The 22,739-nt window shown below is 31.6% G+C and overlaps 1 protein-coding gene across 1 annotated transcript in view; it reads right to left on the bottom strand.

The window, feature by feature from the left end:
• The window catches only part of LOC128390703 (zwei Ig domain protein zig-8-like), a 110,388-nt gene that overhangs the window by 2,017 nt on the left and 85,632 nt on the right, over window positions 1–22,739 (bottom strand). The window contains exon 3 of the mRNA XM_053350458.1: window positions 192–402. Within this exon, the coding sequence (XP_053206433.1) occupies window positions 192–402 (211 nt within the window). The remainder of the gene's footprint in view (window positions 1–191; window positions 403–22,739) is intronic.

Genomic DNA, 22,739 nt, shown 5'->3' on the forward strand with positions numbered 1-22,739 from the left:
CTCATTGATAATTTAATAACAGACAAGAAAATGTTATCATAATTATGTTATCATCGTTGCTCATGAAAATGTATGATTGATATTCAGATAATAATAATAATAGTTGCTGAGAATGCTAAGAATTGACAAAGCAAAGATATTATCGAAAACGGAACTTGAAAAATTGATACAACTCGAAACGATTAACTTACCAATAACACTAAGGTAAAAGGGTAAACTTTTTTTCGGCTCCGTGCTGATCTGACATTCGTAGGTACCAGTGTCCTCTGTTTGGATATACTTTATATGGAGATACCATTCATCGGTATTCTCAACGTGCTTCGGCTCGAACCGTTGATCTGAAGTATATATGTAAGGTCCAGCGGAGATAATATGTAGATCCTTTTGACGAACCCAGGAAACCTTTTTAATTAGAAAAGATAATTGTAAACAATTAATTAGTTAGTTAGTTCTAATCTTTAACAATTAGCTTTTCTTGTTGTACAATTAACGGTTGTGAAAACATTAAACATTTAGATTAACATTTCTCATTGAAATCTATTAATTTTTATCATGATGATTTTGGATTAATTATTTTGTGAGGAAAATTTAATAAGAAAACTTATTAAAAGGAAATCTTAAGTAATAAGAATGAGAAACAAAGGTAATTCGTATTGAATTAGATCTAAAGATCACAGGGTAAGAAATGATTATTGATTATCCGAAAGGATTAAAGATTAATCTAACGATTAATATTGAAAGTTCCAAATGAATTTACTTAAGTAACGTTCACAACAATCAAGAATTCCAATCTGTCCACAACACAGATTATAATTAAGATTCGAATTCAGGATTCTGACAATGTGAGTAAGCATGTAATTAAGTTTATTGAAAATTGAAATTGGTTAACTGAAACTTTAGTTGAATGATATAATCAAATTACAATTGTAATTAAAACTGATAAAAACAAAATCAAGAAAATTGAATCTAATTAAACTTAGAGAGTAAAGTACAATTATAATTATTAATTTCACTAGAGTGATCTTAACGTTTTCATTGTAAAACTTTATCTCTGCTGTTAATTCAATCAACATGAATTTTTAAAGACAAAAAGAAAGAGAAGATAATGAAAAAGACAGAGAAGATAAAATTGGTTTTTCGAAGAGAAAAAGAAAGAGGAAGATTTTTGTCTTACTTTTTAACTTCAGTTTACAAAAGGAAATTATTAATTGAGTCAAAGGCAAAAGTCTTATCTCATTAGTGATAAGCTCACATTTTGAACCCTTGGGAAAATGGTAACTTTAGTTATACAAAAACAACTTCCATAAATGGTAAACCCATAAGGTTATGTCGCGACGATAGTCTAGTTAACCATTTACTTAGAAAATGACAATAGTCAAAAAACGGTTGAAGTCAATACATTGAACTTGTGATTAAACACAACCCATAATCAACTAATTGTCGTTAAATTGTGATTAAACTAAAGTTAATTAAAGTGAATTAAGAAAATAATTAAATTGTTTCAGTTAATTGTGATTAAGAAAATAAGAAAATAATTGAATCAGATGAGCTAAAGGCTACCCTTCAGTGCCCCAGTTTTGATTAGATTACTCTTCTGTTCAATTAATTGAGTATTTGATTGACCACCATTGTTACGATTATATGGAATAATTTGATTGTTTGTTTGATTCCATTCATCTGTTCCTGGATCTACTTCACTAACATGAATTCCAAAATCTTCTGGAAGTGGAAGTGGATTTTCCTCCGTTGGTACAGCACATTTATCATAATCGTAAAAAGGTTCACCTTTAGGTCCATAGTGAGTAAAATAATTCCAATTTTTAGGCCATTCGGCTTTCTTTTCTTTAACTCTTGTTGAGTAAATATCGAAAACTCTAGCGACTCGTCGATTGTTACATGTTGAATCTTGATTCTTATTATGAATACCATCACCAATGAATCCACATTTTCTTTCAATCTCTTGCCAAAAGGCCATGTAAAGTTGACATGAAACTATTGCTTCAACAGCGGGTGAATGTGGTCCACTTTTAATGGTGAATCCCTTGAAAACAAGGAAGGCTATTAAGCTCAATGAGCATGGAGTTTCATAATAAGGTGAAAAGAATTGGGTAATTTCCCTCATCTTAGGTCTGAGAAGATCGATTTCATCCTTTTGGAGACCAAGAGCTGTTAGTTGCATGATTAGATTAGTACCAACTAATTGTTCACATATCACTAGATAAGGAATCACTTGGTCACGAATTGATTGAAGATTCTTAGCATGTTTTAAGTCGCTATAACGAACACCATGATGATGAGTTTCTAAATGAATATTAGATGAATATCTAACGAAACTTTCATAGATGATTTGTTGATGACCATTAACAATTACAATCCAAATTGGTCGTTGTCTAGTCTTTTCTCTCAGTCCTTGTTGAACTTGATATTGTTCATAGACACCAGCATAAGCCATATTAATAGAAAAGACCAAATCAGGATTTTCATGTTTTTCGGTGTTGATCTTAATCTTCTCAGCATAATCATCAGGAAGAGTTGGAATTTGAATATGAGTTAATTTATTAAATACTTCAATTGATTCCTTGTATTTAATTGCTTGTAAATGAGCGAAACCTGAGTTGCTCGTTGATGATGATGTTGATGATGATGACGATCTTCTTTCCGATAATTGTTATTAGTTGTTCTTTGAATTTCTCTCATTGATGGAAATCTTTAGGAATGATTCTCATGAGAGTTTCAGCTGTATCATTTTCTACCAAGGAAAAAACATCAATACGGATAAATGGTAATCCTGGATCGTAATACTTTCTTGGTATCTCTTGATAAGTTCGTGATGGTCTAGGTGTTCCATAAGCACGAGTAGCCCATTCAGCCGATGCTCTGATGAGATAATCAGGAACTGAATAACTAAAAATGGTTCGGGGTTTGATGAAATCATCTGGTTTCGGTTTTTTACCATAAATTGGATCGAAGCCCAAGCTTTCAACCCATTCTTCTCCTTCATAAATCGGCTCTTCTGGATCTTTCCATCTACTATAAGTAAGATTAGTTAAACTCGTTCCAAGATTAGGAATGAAATTTCTAATATAATTAGGAGCAAGAAGAGGATCATTAGGATTATTATCCCGTTCAATCAAAACGTAAGCATAACGTTTAAACTTTTCCTCATATCGCTCTGGATGAGTTTGACTTTTTGGAAGAGCATGTGATGAAGCTATAGCTTTTTTCAAATGAGGAGGTAAAAATGATGAAATTGATTTTGGTAAATTGTTAAACTCTTTGATTGTTTCTCCATATTTGAATTTATCTTTGAGATTGAACTCGTATTCTTCATCGATTAATCCTCGTCTACAACTTGATTCATGTTTGAGAAACTCAGTAGTTTTCAATTGTTCACCACAACAATTACGACGACAGATTAGTAAAGCTGAATTGTATCGTTCCAATGAAGATGATGAAGGCACTTTAGTGAATTTTGGATAATCATTTTTTGGAACAAATTTTACAATACAATTGATTGTAATGCAAGCAGCTTTAGTTTGATGATCAGGGGGAGAAAAACCAAGAGTAACAATAGTTTGTCTTAACCAGAAAACACATTGAGAACAATACCATTGATTACATGAGGAACAAATTATTGGTTCGATTGATATATGCTCACAAAGGTTACAACTTATAGTTGGTAAAAGTTCATGAATCTCTTCAAGAATGACCTTTGATAAAGGTAATCCTTTAGGAATATTATCAGTTTTTATCTTGTAAACTTCAGGTGAAGAAATGAGATTATGATAAATCTTTTCTAAGATTAGTCGACAATATTTAATCTTTTTCTCTTTTAACTTGAGAGCTTCTTTTTCTGCTTCAGCTCGAACCTCGAAAAACTTTTCCTTTGACATATAATCTGGTCTCACATCAGTGGGAATAGGAGCTGGAAACATGTTCGGAGGCCATGGATAATCTTTCGGTCCAGGGTAAGGACAAGGTCTTTCATGACGAAAAGTATTCGACATAGATGGAGGAGGTGGATATCGATATTTATTACCTTTAGGTTGATTTTTACTTTCTTGGTCATAACCACGATGGTGATTAGGTGAAGAAGTGGTCATTTTCAATTCAACTTGTAGTTGTTGAACTTCATTGTTCATTGATGACCGATAAGTTTGTGCAGTAACAAGATTATCCATCGACTTATTTTTGTCATTAGATCGATTACTCGAAACTGGTTTCGATTGATATCTTGGTACATAAATTCCGGATGAAGTTGAAGGTGCATATGGATCGAAATCCAAAGGAACAGGATTAATAGGGTGTTGAGTTTGTCTATCGACTCGACTTTGAGATGAAAACTGTTCTTTTGTTTGGGTAGAAGTTGATGATGAAGAAGATGATCTTCTTTTTCCATACCTTTCGGTTGGTGGTGAACTTTGTCTTTTTCGATTCTCATAAGCCAAGTATTCATCTTCTAATCTAAAAGATTCAAGCGGTTGTTTTGGAGCCGAAGGAAAAAATCGACGTTTATTTGTCGGAGGCTCAACATAACTTGGATCAATCGAGATATCGATTTCATCTGAAGATGATGATTGAGAAGAATCCAAAGTAAAGTCTTTGAAGACAGAATCAAGAGAAGAAGTTGGAGATCGTTGAGATGATTTAATCTCAGCTTCCATTGGTTCACTTGTTGGAACAGATTTTCTTGGAACAACAATTGGAACTAATTTATAACCAATAGGTGCAAAATCTTTCCATGATTCATTAGGAATTAAGATAACATCATTATCTTCACTTGGATTTTCACCACGATTATCAGAAGCTTCAGTTAATTGAGTAACTGGATCAGGAACAGGAACTTCATTACCATCTTCATCAATACGAAAAATCAAAGTTGTTAACTTTTTCGTAACAGAATCAGTTGAATTTGGAGATTTTGTTGGTTCCATAATTTTAGTTGAATCAATCACTTTTCACCTTTACAAAAGTAAAACTTTACGAGTAAAATGAATTCACTGAAATATGAATAATTTTGGTGATGAGATTTGAACAAATAAATTGGTGAGATTTGATGAAGATAATTGAAAAATTGAGCAAAAAGTTGAAACAATTGAAACACTTGAGTGATGTTAAGTTGACCAAAGATGACTTTGAACTGGTTAAGTAAAGAAGATAATTGGAAGATAAAAGTGAGATCTCCTTTTCTCTGTTTTCTTAAGAAAGATGATGACTTATGAAAACAATTTGCAATCACTTTAGTGGTGAGAAAATTTCTGCGATCATTTGAATGATTAACAAGAGTTAAATCAACTTTGGTTATCAATTTACTTTTGTGATCATTTGCTTCTGAAGTAAATGTGATCGGGTTAACATAACAAAAATTAACAAAAGTTAAATTACTTGATTGATTTTGTTTATATTTCGCTCTAGTGAGTCTTTGATTGTTATTTGATGAATCGATAACTTGTTGTTGACTAATTAGTCGATCAGCGGTGTTATATGTTTTCCTCTTGTTTAAATGAAAATCATCAGATTGATTTGTTTGTGTATTATCGTCAATTTGTTCATTAATTGGAATGGAATCAACAGATTCATTGGACTCAATTGACTCATTATGAAGACTATTATCATTTCCAATGACATTGGGTAAGTTGGAAGAAACCATTTGATCCGAATTATTTTGATTATCGTTATTAGTTAATTTAACATGATCCAAATTTTCTGGTTCTAACCAATGATTTGATTCAATGTTGAAATAATGATCTCTCAATCTTTTCATGCTTTCACTCAACTCTCCTCTGAACAATTTTGAATTCATGACATTAGCAGTAAACAAATCAAATTCTTCTGAATTCGGATTCAATAACAATAATGATCCTTTTTTCATACCATAAATCATATACGGTCCATGGTAACGTGGTAGAAGTTTCTTTGAAATGTCTTTCGATTTTGATTCATTTTTTAACCAAATGAACTCACCAATTCGATAAGGAGGTCGTTGATGTAATCTTCTTATTCTGTCAATCTGATAATTTTGTTGAGCTTTCAATCGAGCGTATGCGATTTTCTTAGCTTTAGCTTGAGATAAAATTGATTTTCTATCCAATTCCAAGTGATTATCAAGTGAATCTCTTGGTTGTTGTCCAAAGACAAGAAAGTAAGGAGAAAATCTCGTAATTTTATGTACAGATGTATTGATAGCATAAAGCGAACGTTCCAAACTTTTATCGAAATTATTAGTTCCATGTTCAGTAACTAATGTTCTTAACCGTTCAGCTATCGTTCGATTAGCTCGTTCAACAATTCCTTGTGACTGCGGATGATATGGAGTAGAAATTTCATGTTTGATATTTAAATTCATTAAATATTGATGACACTTTTCCGATAGGAAATTTGTACCACGATCAGTTTGAATGACTTTCGGTTGACCAAATAAGTTGAAGAATTGATCAAGAAACTTGATAACAGTTGTAGCGGTTTGATCTCGATAAGATTTAGCATAAACAAATCTAGATAATGTATCTACCAATACTAAGATTATTCGTTTAGTGTTTCCAATAGTAATTGGTCCTTGTGCATCTAATTCCAATCGCTCAAAGTTATTCTCAGGAATAGGTTTGGAACTTGGTTCAACATAAATAATTGATGTTGGTTTTGAAACCGAACAAGTTTCACAATTATTACAAAGTTGAACTATCGCATGAAACAAATTTTTCATATAATATCGTATAGATATTGCAAGAAAAGTTTTCTCGGGGCCGAAATGTCCACCAGTTTGCGACGAATGATAGAATTCAAAAAGTTGCTTAAGTATCTCATGATTGATTATTACTTTTGTTGGAGCATCATCATCAATAGATTTTCGATGAAGCAAGTGATTTTTTAAAATGTATTTCTTCATAATCGATTGATTACCATTCTTAAGCTGATCGATAATTGTTTGACAATCAATATCTTTGCTTTGAAAATTCAAAATCTTTTCACGTAAAGTATCAGTTTCAACAGTAAAAAGTAGAATCGGTGGAGATCCAATATCCAAAGATGGATTTTCCAAAGCAAAATTTACCACGTTCAGACCAAAATCGTAAATTTCTCTATCGACATTCAACAAATTTGTTATTGAATAAACTTTTTCAAGATATTCTTCTTCAGGGTCAATTATCTTTCTATGTTCCCATTCTGTTTGCACTCTAGAGAGACAATCGGGAGCATGTAATGAGCCTTTTTTGTATATCACTTTGAACTTATATTGTGATAACATAATAGACCAGCGTTGTAATCGTGCGTTTTTAAAATTTACTTTTGTTATCGTACAAAGCGCATGATGATCAGTTTCAACTATAAACTCTTCACCTTCCAGGTAATGTTTATATTTTTCAACACCAACAAGAACAGCATATAACTCTTTTTCAGAGACTGAATAATTAATTTGATGTTTTTGTAATTTTTGGCTGAAGAACGAAATCGGAAGCCAATCTTTAACGTTCTCAATCGGAGTCTCTTTAGAGTAATCAGGTGAATTTCGATCTTCCTGTAACAGAATTCCACCAACAGCGAAATTTGATGCGTCAACAGAAATCTTCCTTCTCATCTCGGGATCGAAATGTACCAACATTGTTGTTGTAATCAATGAATTTTTCAAGGTGTCTAAAGCCTTTTTATCTTCAGGAAGTAATTGAAACTTTCTCTGTTTAGATATTATTCGATATAATGGAGCAGCGAGAGTCGAATAATTTTTAATGTATCGAGAAAAATAATTGTAACATCCAAGTATGGATTGTAGTTGTTTCGTCGTTTTAGGATAAGGCAATCGTTTAAGAGCTTCGACCTTCTTTGGATCAGGTCTAATCCCTTCGCCATTGACCAAATGACCAAGTAACGGGATTTCAGTGTAACCAAATTTGCATTTTTCTAACTTTACCTTTAGGTTGTATTTAGAAAATCTCTCAAGAACAATTTCGGTTTGCTTGAGTAATTCTTCCCAAGTTTGTCCAAGTACCGGAACATCGTCAAAATAACCAATACAATTCTTTAATTGTAAACCATCCAAAACTTTGTTGATCATATTTTGAAATATGAATGGAGCACCAGCTAAGCCCATTGGAAGTCGTTTATATTGATATTTAGCATCAGGTGTAACGAAAACAGTTTTTTCTCTTTCACCTTTGGGCAATTCAATTTGATGGTAACCTTGAGCCAAATCAAACATATTGAAGTATTTGGTACCACGAACTGCTTCCATAATATCATCGATTCGAGGCATTGGTTGGGCTGCAAATCTAGTGATTCGATTAACTTGACGAAAGTCAATTACCAATCGCGGAGTACCGTTAGGTCTCGGAACCAAAAGAGCGGGTGAACCTCCATCAGCTTCTGAAGGCTCAATTATATCAGCAGATAAAAGTTCATCCATCACTTGCTTAAAAGCCAATCTTCGTTCTTTATTAGCTGGATAAGGTTTTTGATAAGGTATCACATTATCACCAATATCGATTTTTACTGGACAAACATCATTAGGTACAAATCCAAGATCACGTTTTCCTTTACTAAAAACATGTTCATATTTAGTGAACAGATTAACCAAATCTTTCTTTTTATCTTTGGATAAATCACTATTAATTTGCAACAAAACTTTCTCTTGAAAAGTTAAATTGTTTTCCGAAATTGTTAGAACTGGTTGATAAGATTTTAACTGTAATCCACCAATTTTCATAAGAAATGAATTTTCGTGTTCCTTAAGAATTTTACATGGTCGTTCTGAATGAGAATCTTTATCTAGATCCAATGGTATACGAAGAGAGGGATGTAAAATTGAATTCGTCTCTTCAATTGTACAAAAGCGAAAGCGAAAATTAGCATCGAAACAATCACCATGAGGTGTTTCATGAGCGTAAACGTAATGTTCATATCCATTTGAATCAATTTTCATATAAAACAAATGAATGAAAGTATTTCTAAAAGGAAAATTGGTTGAAATTCATCAACAATAGTAATTTTAATTACTCGAAATCCTTCGATTCCTGGATGTTTAACTGCTGCATAAGCAAATCCAAGAGATTGAGTTGTTCCTGAAATTCCGTAAATCGGAGTTGATTGTGGAACAATATTGACTCCAAATTTTCGTGCAAGATTATGATCAAGCACAGAGGCAGTAGCTCCAGTATCAACTAGAACTCTATAAGTATTAATCGGTCGACGAAGTGGAGATTCAATATTAAGGGTACAAAGAGACATATACTCAAGTAAAGGATCACCTTTATTAGTAAGAATTGGGGCATTAACATCTTGTCTTATAACGTAACTAAAGGAAGTTGGAATACTTATTCCCTCAGGGGCAGAGATTTGAGGATCACCAATAGGTTGAACAGCAGTATTAACTGTCTTTGCCTCAGAAGCTTTAGCTGGAGCTGAGGAAGTTGATGTTTCTTTTCTTCCCATCCCTTTCTTACGTTGTGGACAATTGGGAGCAATATGACCTTTTTCTTGGCAAATATGACAAGTCAAATCCTTGTAACTTGTTCGATACCGTGGATTCGATTTCTGGCCATGTTCATTATTTCCACCATTTTCAACTTTTCGAGTGGAGTTGGAAGTTGATAAAGCTCTAGCTTTTTCTTCGCGATTCTTTTTCTTCTTTGTCTCATGTTCATGAAAATGAAGGAACAAAGTGTTCATTATCTTTTGCTCATCATCATTGTGTCCATTACGATAAATCTCTTTAGTAACTTCTTCAGGAAGATGATTCAAAAGATCGAACAGAAAAGCTTTGTTATTCATTTTTCCTTTCACTTTCTCCATTGTTTCTCTTGCGATATTCATAAAAACTTGAGGTGGAACGGAAAAATCGTATTTAAGATTTCGTAATTTAAAAGCATCATTTGCATTTAAAGCGGGAATATTAAGTTTCTCACGAAGAGCGGTAATGTATTCATGATAATCGGTAATTTCAGAATCAATTCGATTAGCGATATGTAGAAGTTCATGTGCTAAACCTTTCTTGAAACAACGTAATCGTGTCTCATCGTCGCACTTTTCAAGACTCAATTTATTGATAGTCTTGTTAATCCATTCTCTCATATCTTCGTTTTTCGAAAATTCAGTAACTTTTGGGTCTTTAGTCATAGCTAAAGCGACAGCATCAATTAATGTTTTAAATTGATTAACATCGTTTGAAGGTTGAACTGGGGAATTGGGTCGAGTTGGACCTTGATCAACTAGAGTTGATTGTTCGCCAACATGATCAATTGCTTGAGCAATTTTATGAATAGTACCGATAGGTAAACCAATACTTTTCAATTCATCTTCAGTAGCATTACAGATTACTGACTCATCTCGCCCAATACGATTAATTACAGTTTGTATTTCACTTTCCAAAATGTTTAAGTTTCGAAAAATATTAACCCAATCGGGAACAATAACTTCTTTTACTTCATCGACAGGAAGTGTATCAATTAAATCATTTGTTAATGACTCACCAAGTATCAGATAATTAGTTCTAATTACCTCATAACATCGCTTTTCAACGAAACTATTTGTTGGAATTGTTCGCAATCCAAAATGAGTGAGTAATTCCTTATAACCTTGAATATCCAATTCAGTTATTGTAACCATGTTATTAACTCGAGGATTTACTGACGGTAAATTGGATGATGAATGTCGATGAAAAGGTGAACTTGAGTTCTCAACACTTTGATCTAAAGATGAAGTTGTTTCAATTGGAATTATTGGCAACGAAGAGCGTCTATGACGATTAGTTAAAGATCGAGAAATTGTCAATTCAATTCCAGCACCAGAACGAGTTATTACCATTAGGTAAGAAGAAAAATGTTAATCAAAAACTTTTACACTTTCACTGTAAACACACAAAGACAGAATCCTGGCGACCTCGCCAAGTGTGAGGAAAATTTAATAAGAAAACTTATTAAAAGGAAATCTTAAGTAATAAGAATGAGAAACAAAGGTAATTCGTATTGAATTAGATCTAAAGATCACAGGGTAAGAAATGATTATTGATTATCCGAAAGGATTAAAGATTAATCTAACGATTAATATTGAAAGTTCCAAATGAATTTACTTAAGTAACGTTCACAACAATCAAGAAATTCCAATCTGTCCCACACAACACAGATTATAATTAAGATTCGAATTCAGGATTCTGACAATGTGAGTAAGCATGTAATTAAGTTTATTGAAAATTGAAATTGGTTAACTGAAACTTTAGTTGAATGATATAATCAAATTACAATTGTAATTAAAACTGATAAAAACAAAATCAAGAAAATTGAATCTAATTAAACTTAGAGAGTAAAGTACAATTATAATTATTAATTTCACTAGAGTGATCTTAACGTTTTCATTGTAAAACTTTATCTCTGCTGTTAATTCAATCAACATGAATTTTTAAAGACAAAAAGAAAGAGAAGATAATGAAAAAGACAGAGAAGATAAAATTGGTTTTTCGAAGAGAAAAAGAAAGAGGAAGATTTTTGTCTTACTTTTTAACTTCAGTTTACAAAAGGAAATTATTAATTGAGTCAAAGGCAAAGTCTTATCTCATTAGTGATAAGCTCACATTTTGAACCCTTGGGAAAATGGTAACTTTAGTTATAAAACAACTTCCATAAATGGTAAACCCATAAGGTTATGTCGCGACGATAGTCTAGTTAACCATTTACTTAGAAAATGACAATAGTCAAAAAACGGTTGAAGTCAATACATTGAACTTGTGATTAAACACAACCCATAATCAACTAATTGTCGTTAAATTGTGATTAAACTAAAGTTAATTAAAGTGAATTAAGAAAATAATTAAATTGTTTCAGTTAATTGTGATTAAGAAAATAAGAAAATAATTGAATCAGATGAGCTAAAAGGCTACCCTTCAATTTAGTTATAATCTAAAAGGAAACCATGAAATTGAGAGTTGATACAATAACAATTAGTTGCTCATTATAGACCATTAGAGTGCAGATTAAGATTAGCTTCATGATAATTATCATTATTTAAGCGAATTCGTATAATGAATGAATATTAGTTTGTGATCAATTCTATTGTGAAAATATTAGTTACTCTTCATCAACAATTAGCGATACAATTTACTTTTTCGACGTTGATTTAATTCAAAGAAAAACTTTGATTGACTCTCAAGCATTTAGAATGACAAAAATCGAGATAAGTTTGTTTCGAGAATAAAAAAGTTCCAGCATAAAAATTTTTTTCGTATTCGAATTATTTTTTTCGTCATCATGAATTTCCCTTTGGGCTTTATACTGTAGTAATAACAATAATATTCTCTGATGAAATTGACTTTGATATTGGTGAATAAAAAGGTTACCCTGATATTATCAGGAAAAAGGAAGAGAGAGAAAGAAATTTTTTCTTTTCGAAAAATTCTTTTAGGTTCAGAACTTTTTTTAGAACTTCTTATTCTTCCGTCCTCTTATACCAATCATCATGAATGGAGAAACATTTCCTTCAGAAGAAACTAAGTCTCTCTCTCTCATTGAAGATGATGATGATAACCAATAACCCAAAATCAAAAGTAACTATTAAAATATATTTACGAGGGAACCACAGATTCTGAAGATTGGGTATTGGAAAAAAGCCTGAGAAAATTACTAAAATCCTCTGAATGAAAAGATATGAGATTAATGGTTGATAGATGAAGTTGATTGACATTTTATTAACGGAATTGAAAAGATTAATGATAATAATCACATTCACTTTGATTCCTATTGAACAGATAGTCTGATTAATTGGTTTACTCTGGTTCACTTGATTATCACTTTTATCATTAATATTAAATTTCATCGTATTCAGTAAATTGGTTAAACAATTGTTTCTCATTTTAATCAAAAATTTTTTTATCAACAATTATTTTGATCAATAATCAATCTTGAACAATTTAGATTGTGAATTGGAAATCGTTTCACGAGATTGATTGAAAAGGGAGCAAAAGCTTCATACTGAGTTTATAACAATCCATGATAATTTCATGCTGATAAGGTTGAAATTGATGATTTCATGTCAATTTCATGAGTTTTTACCTTCTTTCATCATGATCATTGTTAACAATTGAGTCAAATATGATTATGAATGTGAAAAAAGGAGTGAGAAATTAATTCAATTGATAGATCTGAACATGGAGATAGTTTTTATGAACATGGTGAGATAGAAGATGAAAATCTCAGCATGAACTCTGAGAGGGAACATTCAACTTGGAACATTTGGAATTATCATCATTCTGAAATAGAATAGAAAATTCTTAACAAATGATTCAGTTAATTCTGTATCATCACCACTACCATGATGATAACAATAAAACCAATTACAAGTAACCAATTCAAACTGTTCAATTGTATCATGATGAACATGAATCCTTCAATTGATATCAAATTACTTGCTGGCCAATAGACTAACCCACACCTAAATCATTGCAATCCATTATCAACAATCAAATTAATCATGAAAACATGAAGAAAAAAAATCAAATAACCAGAATTAACTTAATCAAATGATTAAATATTATAAATTAATAAGATACCAAAAGTGTAAATATAAGATAAATATAAATTTTTATCATTACTCTCAATCTAATCAATTGATTGATCATTTTTTTTCATAATAAAGTAAATACTTGATTAATGTACATTGTCACTGATTAACTTGAGCAATAAATGTTATGATAAATATTGATGGTTAAATATATTTACTCAATTGGTTAATTGTATGATTGTAATATTGATCACAGTTAATATCCAACAATTAACATGGGCATTTTGTATTGGGTGAAAAGTTATTCAAGTGAAAATTTTTATTATTTCCCCTTAATCATAAAAGATACAAATAATAATAATATTATTATAAATGATGATGATGTTGTTAATGATAACAAGGATTGCGCTGTAATAATAACAGCGATAATAATAACGGTAATGTCAACAATCAGAAATATTAATTGAGACTAATAAGAGAGATGATTATGTTTCAAATGCTTTGGACAAAAAATTATGTCAAGTGAAATGGTCATTTCCAAAACGGAGCTATCAGAGAAAGGGAGTAACCAAGTGGTTGAAACGGACACTGGACATGATATTTATCTCCTTTGAATCTTTACTCGGATATAATATCAACATTTTCCTTGGATGAAAGTTCATTGAAGCGAAAGAGGCAAAAAAAGTTGACCTATTATGAGATTATCTCCTAACATATGTCATACTATCACCGTATATAAGATTAAGAGGTTTGACCGTCATCATCATTATCTTCATGATGATAGATAATAAAGTATCGAAGTCACTTATTGTTAGAACTTTTTTTTTTGGTTTTTTTCTCTCGAAAAGTGGAAAATAAGAATACCAACTATGTGGTTAGAATATGTAATCGAATAAATTTTCTTTTATTCGTAAATTCTGGACGCGCTTTAATATCGAATGAAAAATGTATCATCTTCTTACACTGGTCAGTAGTAGAATTGACCATCAAGATGGGAATCGAGCACAATGCATTTTTCGAGTTATTAAAGATTAGGATTTATTCTGATGTAAGATTATTTTCCCAACAGCTGATAACTTTCTCCAAACTCAGATAATATTAATGATAAAGAGAAGAAAATGAAAGCAGATTATCAGATGAACTTTTTTTTCTTCCTCTTATCATCAGTTGTTAAAACCATAGAAGATAAAAAAGAAAGAGGATGAAGTTTATCTTCATCATTGAAGCTCATCCAACATGATGATAATCAGCATCACTTTTTGTTCATCTTGATTATTGTTTATCATCTTTATTCAATTATCAACCTTTTGATTATACGATCATTTCTGTCACTTTCATTTAGACTCATGATCAATATCATGGTATTGTTTGGATCGTCTATTGAATAATCAACTAAATTGCAACGATATTTTTCAAGCTCTAATTAAAACACATCATTAAAATGATTTAATTAACTCTGATTTTTGAGCAGAATTAATTTGCATAAACTAATCATTTAGAGTTGCATTTGATTACTAAAAGTTTTCTGCAATTCAATCAACAGTTATTATCTTTTAGATTTGCTGAAAACTCAACGATAAACTTGAAGTTTGACTTATGGATATTCACAAATTTAGTCTGATTTGTTTTTATTTATTCTGTCGATTTATGTTTATTGAATTGATTTTTTACTGATTTTACTGTTCAAAACTATCAGGTTCTGGTGTTTATGTGAACTCTGTTGGCTCAATGGATAATCAGGTTGGTTGTTCATGATTACCAATTGTAATTGGTTTAGAATGTTAATAAACTTGAGAATCCATTATGAGAAAAAGAGATGAAAACTCAAGATAATTTATTGAATTTTCACTTTTGATTCCAATTTCATCACAAGATTAGCCATTGTTGTTTTATTAACCAAAAATCTTATGAGTGAATTTAAGCCAAAATAATGATGATAAGGATGATGAATAGGAAGATATGTAGTTTAAGTGAGCATTGTTATTACCACCTCGACCGAGTGTAGATTATAATAAATAATGGTAAGTCTCGAATCGAAATAGAATGGACAATTACTCTTTTCGTCAAGAGGTTCGAGAGAAAACAAAGAATGAATAAGAAAAGAGATGAGAAGACTGATGAAAAAGAAAAAAAAATCGAATGAAAAATGGTTCATCATCTCACAAAATTCGATAATAATAGTATTTGTTTGTGCGAATTTTTCTCTTTCTTTTTTATTCGAAAAGAAAAGAAAATAATCTTGAAAGTAAAGCTCTTTTTTCGATTACTCAAAAGCCAGAATATTGAAAGAGAGAGAGAGAGAGAGAGGATAAGACATGGTGATAATAATTTCTCATGGAAAATGAATCTATCTCATTTGTACAATGAGAAAGATTCTTGAGTCCTGGAATAAAACTAAAGATAAGATCAGTAATTAATGAGAAAAAGAAACAGAAACCTCATGATTTATCCTGGAAAATCCTACTCAAGGATTGTTTCACTTTCCTTCATGGTCAATATCATAGAAAACTACTGAGTAGATTTCAGGGTGTAACAGGAAAGTATCTTATTGTATTCAGTATCATCTAATCGTGAGATAACCACAGACCAACATAGAAAGGGTTTTATTAATATCTTATCGAGTGGTAACATTGGAAAAATTCATCCGAATGGAAAATTATTCATACAGATTCTTACTATGATAAACTATCGAGGCAAAAATTTCAAGTCATTTTCAAAATGAATAAAAGAAAAGAAGAAGAAAAAATTGTTCTTTTTTCTTCTACTTCATCAACAACGATATCATCATTATGAATGAGCAATATTCAATGTTCATGGTTGAAATTCATGATGAAAAAACGATAACAACAATTGGTTAGGTTTTGTTACATTTTACTGATTGTTACTATTACATGAAAACACACAAGTAAATAAACAATTGATTCATTTGATTCAGATGGGATTGAAGTTTTCAAATTGATTGAAAAAGACAGATATTGAAACAATATCATGATCCAATCATGAACTCAGCTAAAAGTTCAGATTAATATCAATCCTGTAAGTTTGTAGACTTTGCTTCAGTTCATCTTAAATTTATTTCTTCCTTTCTCTGAATAAATCATCCATGAGTTTTTCCTTTAAAAAACTTTCTTCTTCAGTATCGAGCCTTTGACTTAATTCTTGATCAGATTGACCTTCAATCCCATGACACCTTCTCAAACTTCATGGAAACTGTTAGCCTACCCTTCTGAATAAGCCATGAAATTAACAAAAGCTTGATTAGTCGGCAAGCTAATGGTAATTAGTCTCATTCTGGGCGACAAAATCAAAACTATTATTATTCAATATTAACCATCCAGATAGAAATTTGTGTAAATATGAACTGAATATGAATTCATCATTTGAAGAAAGGATGAGAAAATTTTACCAATGAATAACATCACGGGTCATCATCATCATTCTGGTACAATAGGAGGATATAAGTTAAATAGAATCAGGAACCAGGAAGAATGAGAATAAGCTGAATATCATTTACATTGGAATCAGAATAGGAAATTTTTTTCTCTTTTCCTTCCTGAAGAAAAGAATGAGTGAGAGAGAGAGAGAGAGAGAGAGAGAGAGAGAGAGAGAGAGAGAGAGAGAGAGAGAGTAAGTGAAAGTAAATTCTTCCAAAGTAAATGTTATCTTTCGCTTATTCCGGTTTCTTTTTTTACACTCTATCACAAACTGACCATTGTAACCATGACATGATACAGTCCAGAAAAAATAATAATATTCTCATGATGATGTTACTTGAAAAATATTCAATGTACTGAGGAGATAAGAAACATACGAATATGATAAACAGATAATACTGAGAAATGATGATGAGAATTTGTGATATTTTCCCTCTTTCTCTATGCTACCTCGTTTCGAGGTCACTGACTCGAACTGAATGATAATAGTCGAAGGATAGAACATGAAATATGAAATTGGATAGAGAAGCAGAAAAAAATATTATGATCTTTCAATTGAAACGAAAAGAAATTGACTGATAATTTCCAATTCATTCACTCCTGTTTCCAACTCTTCGTGATATGGATTTGATCAATACATCAGCTCGTAAGATTATGTTACAAATGTCCAGACGAAAATGGAATTTTTCAAACTCCCAATGCTTCCCGCCTATTCCACAAAAGATATTAGAGAAAATCCTCAACAATATTAATAGAAAAAGTTGTTCACAAACTCGAACTTTTTGATATACTTTCTCATTATAAAGTTGGAAAAACTTTTTTGTCGATGAGATAATAAGATAATAAAGAGAATCATGATAATTAGCATAATGAGATTATATTATTACGATGAGAATATTAAGAGAAAAGGCAAAAAATTATTCGAAATTCTGAATTGATTGTTCTTTATTTTCGATCTCTTTTGTTGAATAGAAATTTTCGAACTGATTATTTTCATCTGGAAACGAAAAAGATAAATAATGATCATCAGAACATGTGATGAGATTTAATCACGACTTAGGAAAAAACTGACATGACAAAAAACTCTAATAGATTTGAATACCTTCTAGAGTTCTCAAAGTTGACAAACTGAATGTCAAAGAAAAATGAATCAGATTGTTCTGATTTAGAACAAAATAATTTCCTATCACATTTAAAGAGCTCTAAAGATTTATTTTCAATCATTTTTCATGGAAAATAATTGGTGACAATTAAATAGTATTAATATGTTACCTTTTCTCAATTGTAAATAAATCAACAAATCTCATTATACGTCATGTTTTCTGTACCCTCATCTGTACCCTCATCTGAATATCCATGAATATGAAACAAAAAAAAATTCATCATTTCCATTTCCGGATCAATATTATTGGTGATAAGTTGAAAAAAGCGAAAGAAAAACAAAAATTGTAACTGAATATAAATGTCACCATGATATCATTTTGACTATTATTGATTTTCAATGTAATATAAATAAGATGCAATCAGAATATGATAACAAAGATAACAAGAACAACAATGTTCATGATAACATAGGATATTAACACTGAATCCATGATGAATCCATGAGACAATCTCATCTCTCTTTTTGGCAACAGATAATGAGAATCAATTGATTAGCATAATTATCATTCATGTAATAATAATAAGATGATGATTGTAAGGGGATTACTAATGTATTACGTCATCTTATTTAACTTCCCCCATTTAATCATTCAATCACATGCTATTTAACTCTTATCTAATTGTCTAGGGATTAACCCTTCACATATATAAATCAAGCCCTTGGACTAAGGTCCTCAGTCCAATTAAGTGTTTGATTTAAATATGTTAAACCTCTAATTTTGTGATTCACCTTTACGTTCAATTAAGTTTAACCCCTTTACCTTTCAACCCATTTAATTACAGTTTCTGATTTACCTTACATTCAATAAAATCTAATTACTCAAGTGCTTAAATTCAAAGTCTCCGTTTCCTTAGTTTAGTCGATCTTCGGGTTCCTATTTAGGTTCTTTTGACAACAAAATTTACTTACACATTGGTGGAGATGCCTCTGCTAATCTAAGTGAGAACTAAGTGACTTTCTTTGTGGCCACATCATCAACTAAGAAACGCCTAAAAAAGCTAAGAAGCTTATAAACTCTAACAAGCCTTAGTTTCCGTTTCCGTGAAAGTACTTCAAGTTAAATTGTCGCAGGGTGAGAGGACCTTTCACCCCACAACAATCAACTTCGATTAGATTTGTGTAAAAATCAACTATAAACTGTGTGATAAATTAAGTGAAAAGGGTAAAATAAAGTAATCAACATGATTGAAGACTCGCCAACAAAAACAACAACATACCCTAAAACTACAGTGAGTGAAAAGATTACTCGAAATGAGCTAAGTGGAATAGCTCTGGATTGGGGAATCAAAAGTCCTGATCAGAAAACCGAAAATATGCTTCAGAAAGAAATTTGGGAAGCTCAAGTGATACAAGAAATGTATCAAAACGATGGAGAAGAGATAAATGGTCCCTTCGAAATAAATTCAAAAAGAGAATACAAGATTAAATGGCAAGATGGTCTAATTCTGAGAAAACTTGGATTGGATTATACATCGCTCGCTACATTGTTAAAAGAGAAAATCTATTCAATTGATCAGTTAAGAAAATACACCAAAAGACAACTTGAAGATGATCTGGGATTATCTCCAGCGTTTGCTTCGTTATTGGCGAATAACTATTCAATGATGGAAAATATCTCAATGTCGGAAGCGTTGGAAAAATTCAATCTTCAAGAAAAAGAGAGACAATTAACCCTCGCTCAACAACAAGCATTGAAGCGAATCAATAAACGAAATTGGCCAAATAGAGAAAGGCAAACATTTACTGATTTTCTCAAGTGTTTAGAGTACGATCTGAGGACCTTAGATCCCTCTAAACAAACTTGGATTGATCACATTACAGTCCTTCTCGAAAATGAAGCACGTGATCGAGCAGAAAAACTGAGAAACGATTCACCATTCATTGAATATGAAGAATGGAAACAAAAACTAACCAATTCAACGATAACGGCAAGTGAAAAAGCAGAAGCTATTTACAACGTGGTACAAAAACGATATGATCCTAAAACAGATCCACGCGATCACTTTAAACGAATTGAAACTTCTTTAAAAATTATCTATCCTTCAGCTACTAATGAAACATTAGCAATCGCAATGTTATCATCAATCCCTTATTATATACAGAATGAAATCATTCCAGAGATAACTGATTTGGAAATCGAGAAAATAAAAGCAAGGTAATAGGTCATTGGCAAAAGAACAAAAGAAGTCAAGAGGTTATCCATCAAGGTCACGACCTTCTCAAGGTAATGATAACTGGCGATCAAACCAGAATTCACCCAAGTCAAATGAGAAAACAAAAAATTGTGAGCATTGTAAAGCAACCTCACATAATTCTGAAGATTGTTGGACGAAATATCCTGAAAAGAGACCAAAGAGATCAACAGAATAAACCTGAGCTTAAACAAGCTAACAACGTGGAAGTCGAAGAGCAATTAAGCGAAGGAAGTGTTAATACAACGTCTAATCGCCAACAAAAACAAGTCATCGGAAAAAGTAAGACACCCTATGATTAAATTTTCAATTAATCAAGTTCAAATCGAGGGAATGTTTGATACAGGAGCGTGCACGAGTTTAATAAGCAAGGACCTCGCTGTTAAACTCGCCCTGTTCGCTTACCCTTATAAGCTACAATTCCAATCAGCAAATCAAAAAGTGATTCAATGTGAATGGTTTGTACCATTAAAAGTGTATAATGGTAATGAACCTAAATTGGTAGCAGCTTATGTCATTGATCTTTCAATGACATCCTGCTTGGTGAAAATATAATCAAAGCGACTCAATTAATTATTGTTGCTAATGGATTAGGAAAACCCTATTCATTAAAACATATTAATTTAAATCAAGAATATAGATTAAAATTGATGTACCAAATTTACAAGATTCAACTATTATTGACCAATTGGTATGCACAAATTACGATTTGAATCAACTTCATCAAATGAGTAACAAGGACCTCGTTACTCATCCGAATCAAGTGATGACACTCAATTAAACAATAGTGAACAAAGTAAACTCATTAATCAACAAACAAGTGAAATTACCTCAAATCAACGTAATAAGAGTAAATTACATCAACTTTTTCAATGAACATTATTCAGAAGATTCACCATTTTTAATCAATAAAATTGAAGAATTTCAAGACACAAATATTGATTTACCTGAAAATCTTCAAAATCTCGACAACAAATTATATCAACAAATAAACAAAGAACTAAGTGAAAGTGAAAAACTGCAAATTTATCAAGTGTTACTAGAGGAAAGAGGCTCTTTTTCCTCAAGTAAATTTGACCTCGGATGTGTCCCAGCAGAATTCACAAAGTTCAAAATTGATATTGGTAACAATCCAATACCCAAGAGTAAACCATTTCGATCAAGTGAGAAGATGAGAGAAGAGATAAGAAAAATAATCAAAGAGTTCAAAAAAAGGATAATCGAAGATTCAGATGTTGGTGGAGGAGCTCCAGCATTTGTGGTACCAAAACCAAATGGAACATGGCGAATGGTAACATCATATGTAGAATTGAACAAATTAATTCAGAAAAGAAAATTCCCAATGCCTAACATAGACGATGCTATAAATCAACTCAAAGGTAACAAATATTTTACGGTATTAGATCTATGTCAAGGGTACTATCAGTTGGAAATTCCGGAAGAAGAGAGAGATAAAACGAGCTTTGTAACAGAAGATGGTTGTTACAGATACAAAAGATTACCGATGGGATTGGCTGACGCACCATCTTACTTTCAAGAAGTAATCAATAAAGTTCTTGGAGAGCTGAAGTACACATGCTGCTTTGGATATTTTGATGATATTGTTATATATGGAAAAACAATAGATCAACTTTGTGATAATATGAGAAAAGTTATTGGCGCTCTAAAAATATTTGGCTTTAAGAATCGAGTCGAAAAACTTCAAGTTGGAGCAACAGAAATTATCTGTTTAGGTCACATGGTATCCGGTAAAACAATCAGACCTGATCCTAAGAAAATCGAGAGGATTAAGGCCCTCAATCCTCCGAGTTCTCAGAATCAGATCAGATCTCACCTTGGATTGTTCAACTATTTCTCGAGATTCATAGAAAACTATGCAAAAATCGCAGCTCCATTACAAGAACTGGTAAAGAAAAAGTACAAAGGAATCCCGATTAAATTGGAAGGAGAAACTTTGAAAAGCTGGAAACAACTAAAAGAAGCATTAACAAAGAAATGCTTATTAACTCACTTCTATCCTGAAAGAGAAACAACTGTATTAGTCGATGCATCAGCAGTCGCAATTGGTGGAATATTGGCACAAAAAGATGACGAAGGTACATGGAATCCAGTATACTTTTTCGGCTGTAAGTTGCAGAAATATATGTATAGCTGGCAAACCACTGAAAAAGAATGTGCCGCTGTTGTCTATGCTTGCCGAAAGTTCGCACATTTCCTGAGACATAAAAAGTTCATTGTTAAATCTGATCATCATGCTCTATGCGAGCTCAAAAACACACAATTTAAAGTCCCAAGAATCATGAGATGGCAACATGATCTTTCCGAATTTGATTTCGAAGTACAATATCTGAAAGGTGAACATCATCCAGCAGATTGTTTTTCGAGATCAAACGAATGGGCTCACAGACAAAAAGGCGAAATGACAGATGATCATTTCGATAAATATTTAAATTTCGTTAACTGTGAAAA

The sequence above is a fragment of the Panonychus citri genome, unplaced genomic scaffold (genome assembly GCF_014898815.1).
Source record: "Panonychus citri isolate SS breed McGregor unplaced genomic scaffold, ASM1489881v1 Contig00125, whole genome shotgun sequence".
Classification (NCBI taxonomy): Eukaryota; Metazoa; Arthropoda; class Arachnida; order Trombidiformes; family Tetranychidae; genus Panonychus; species Panonychus citri.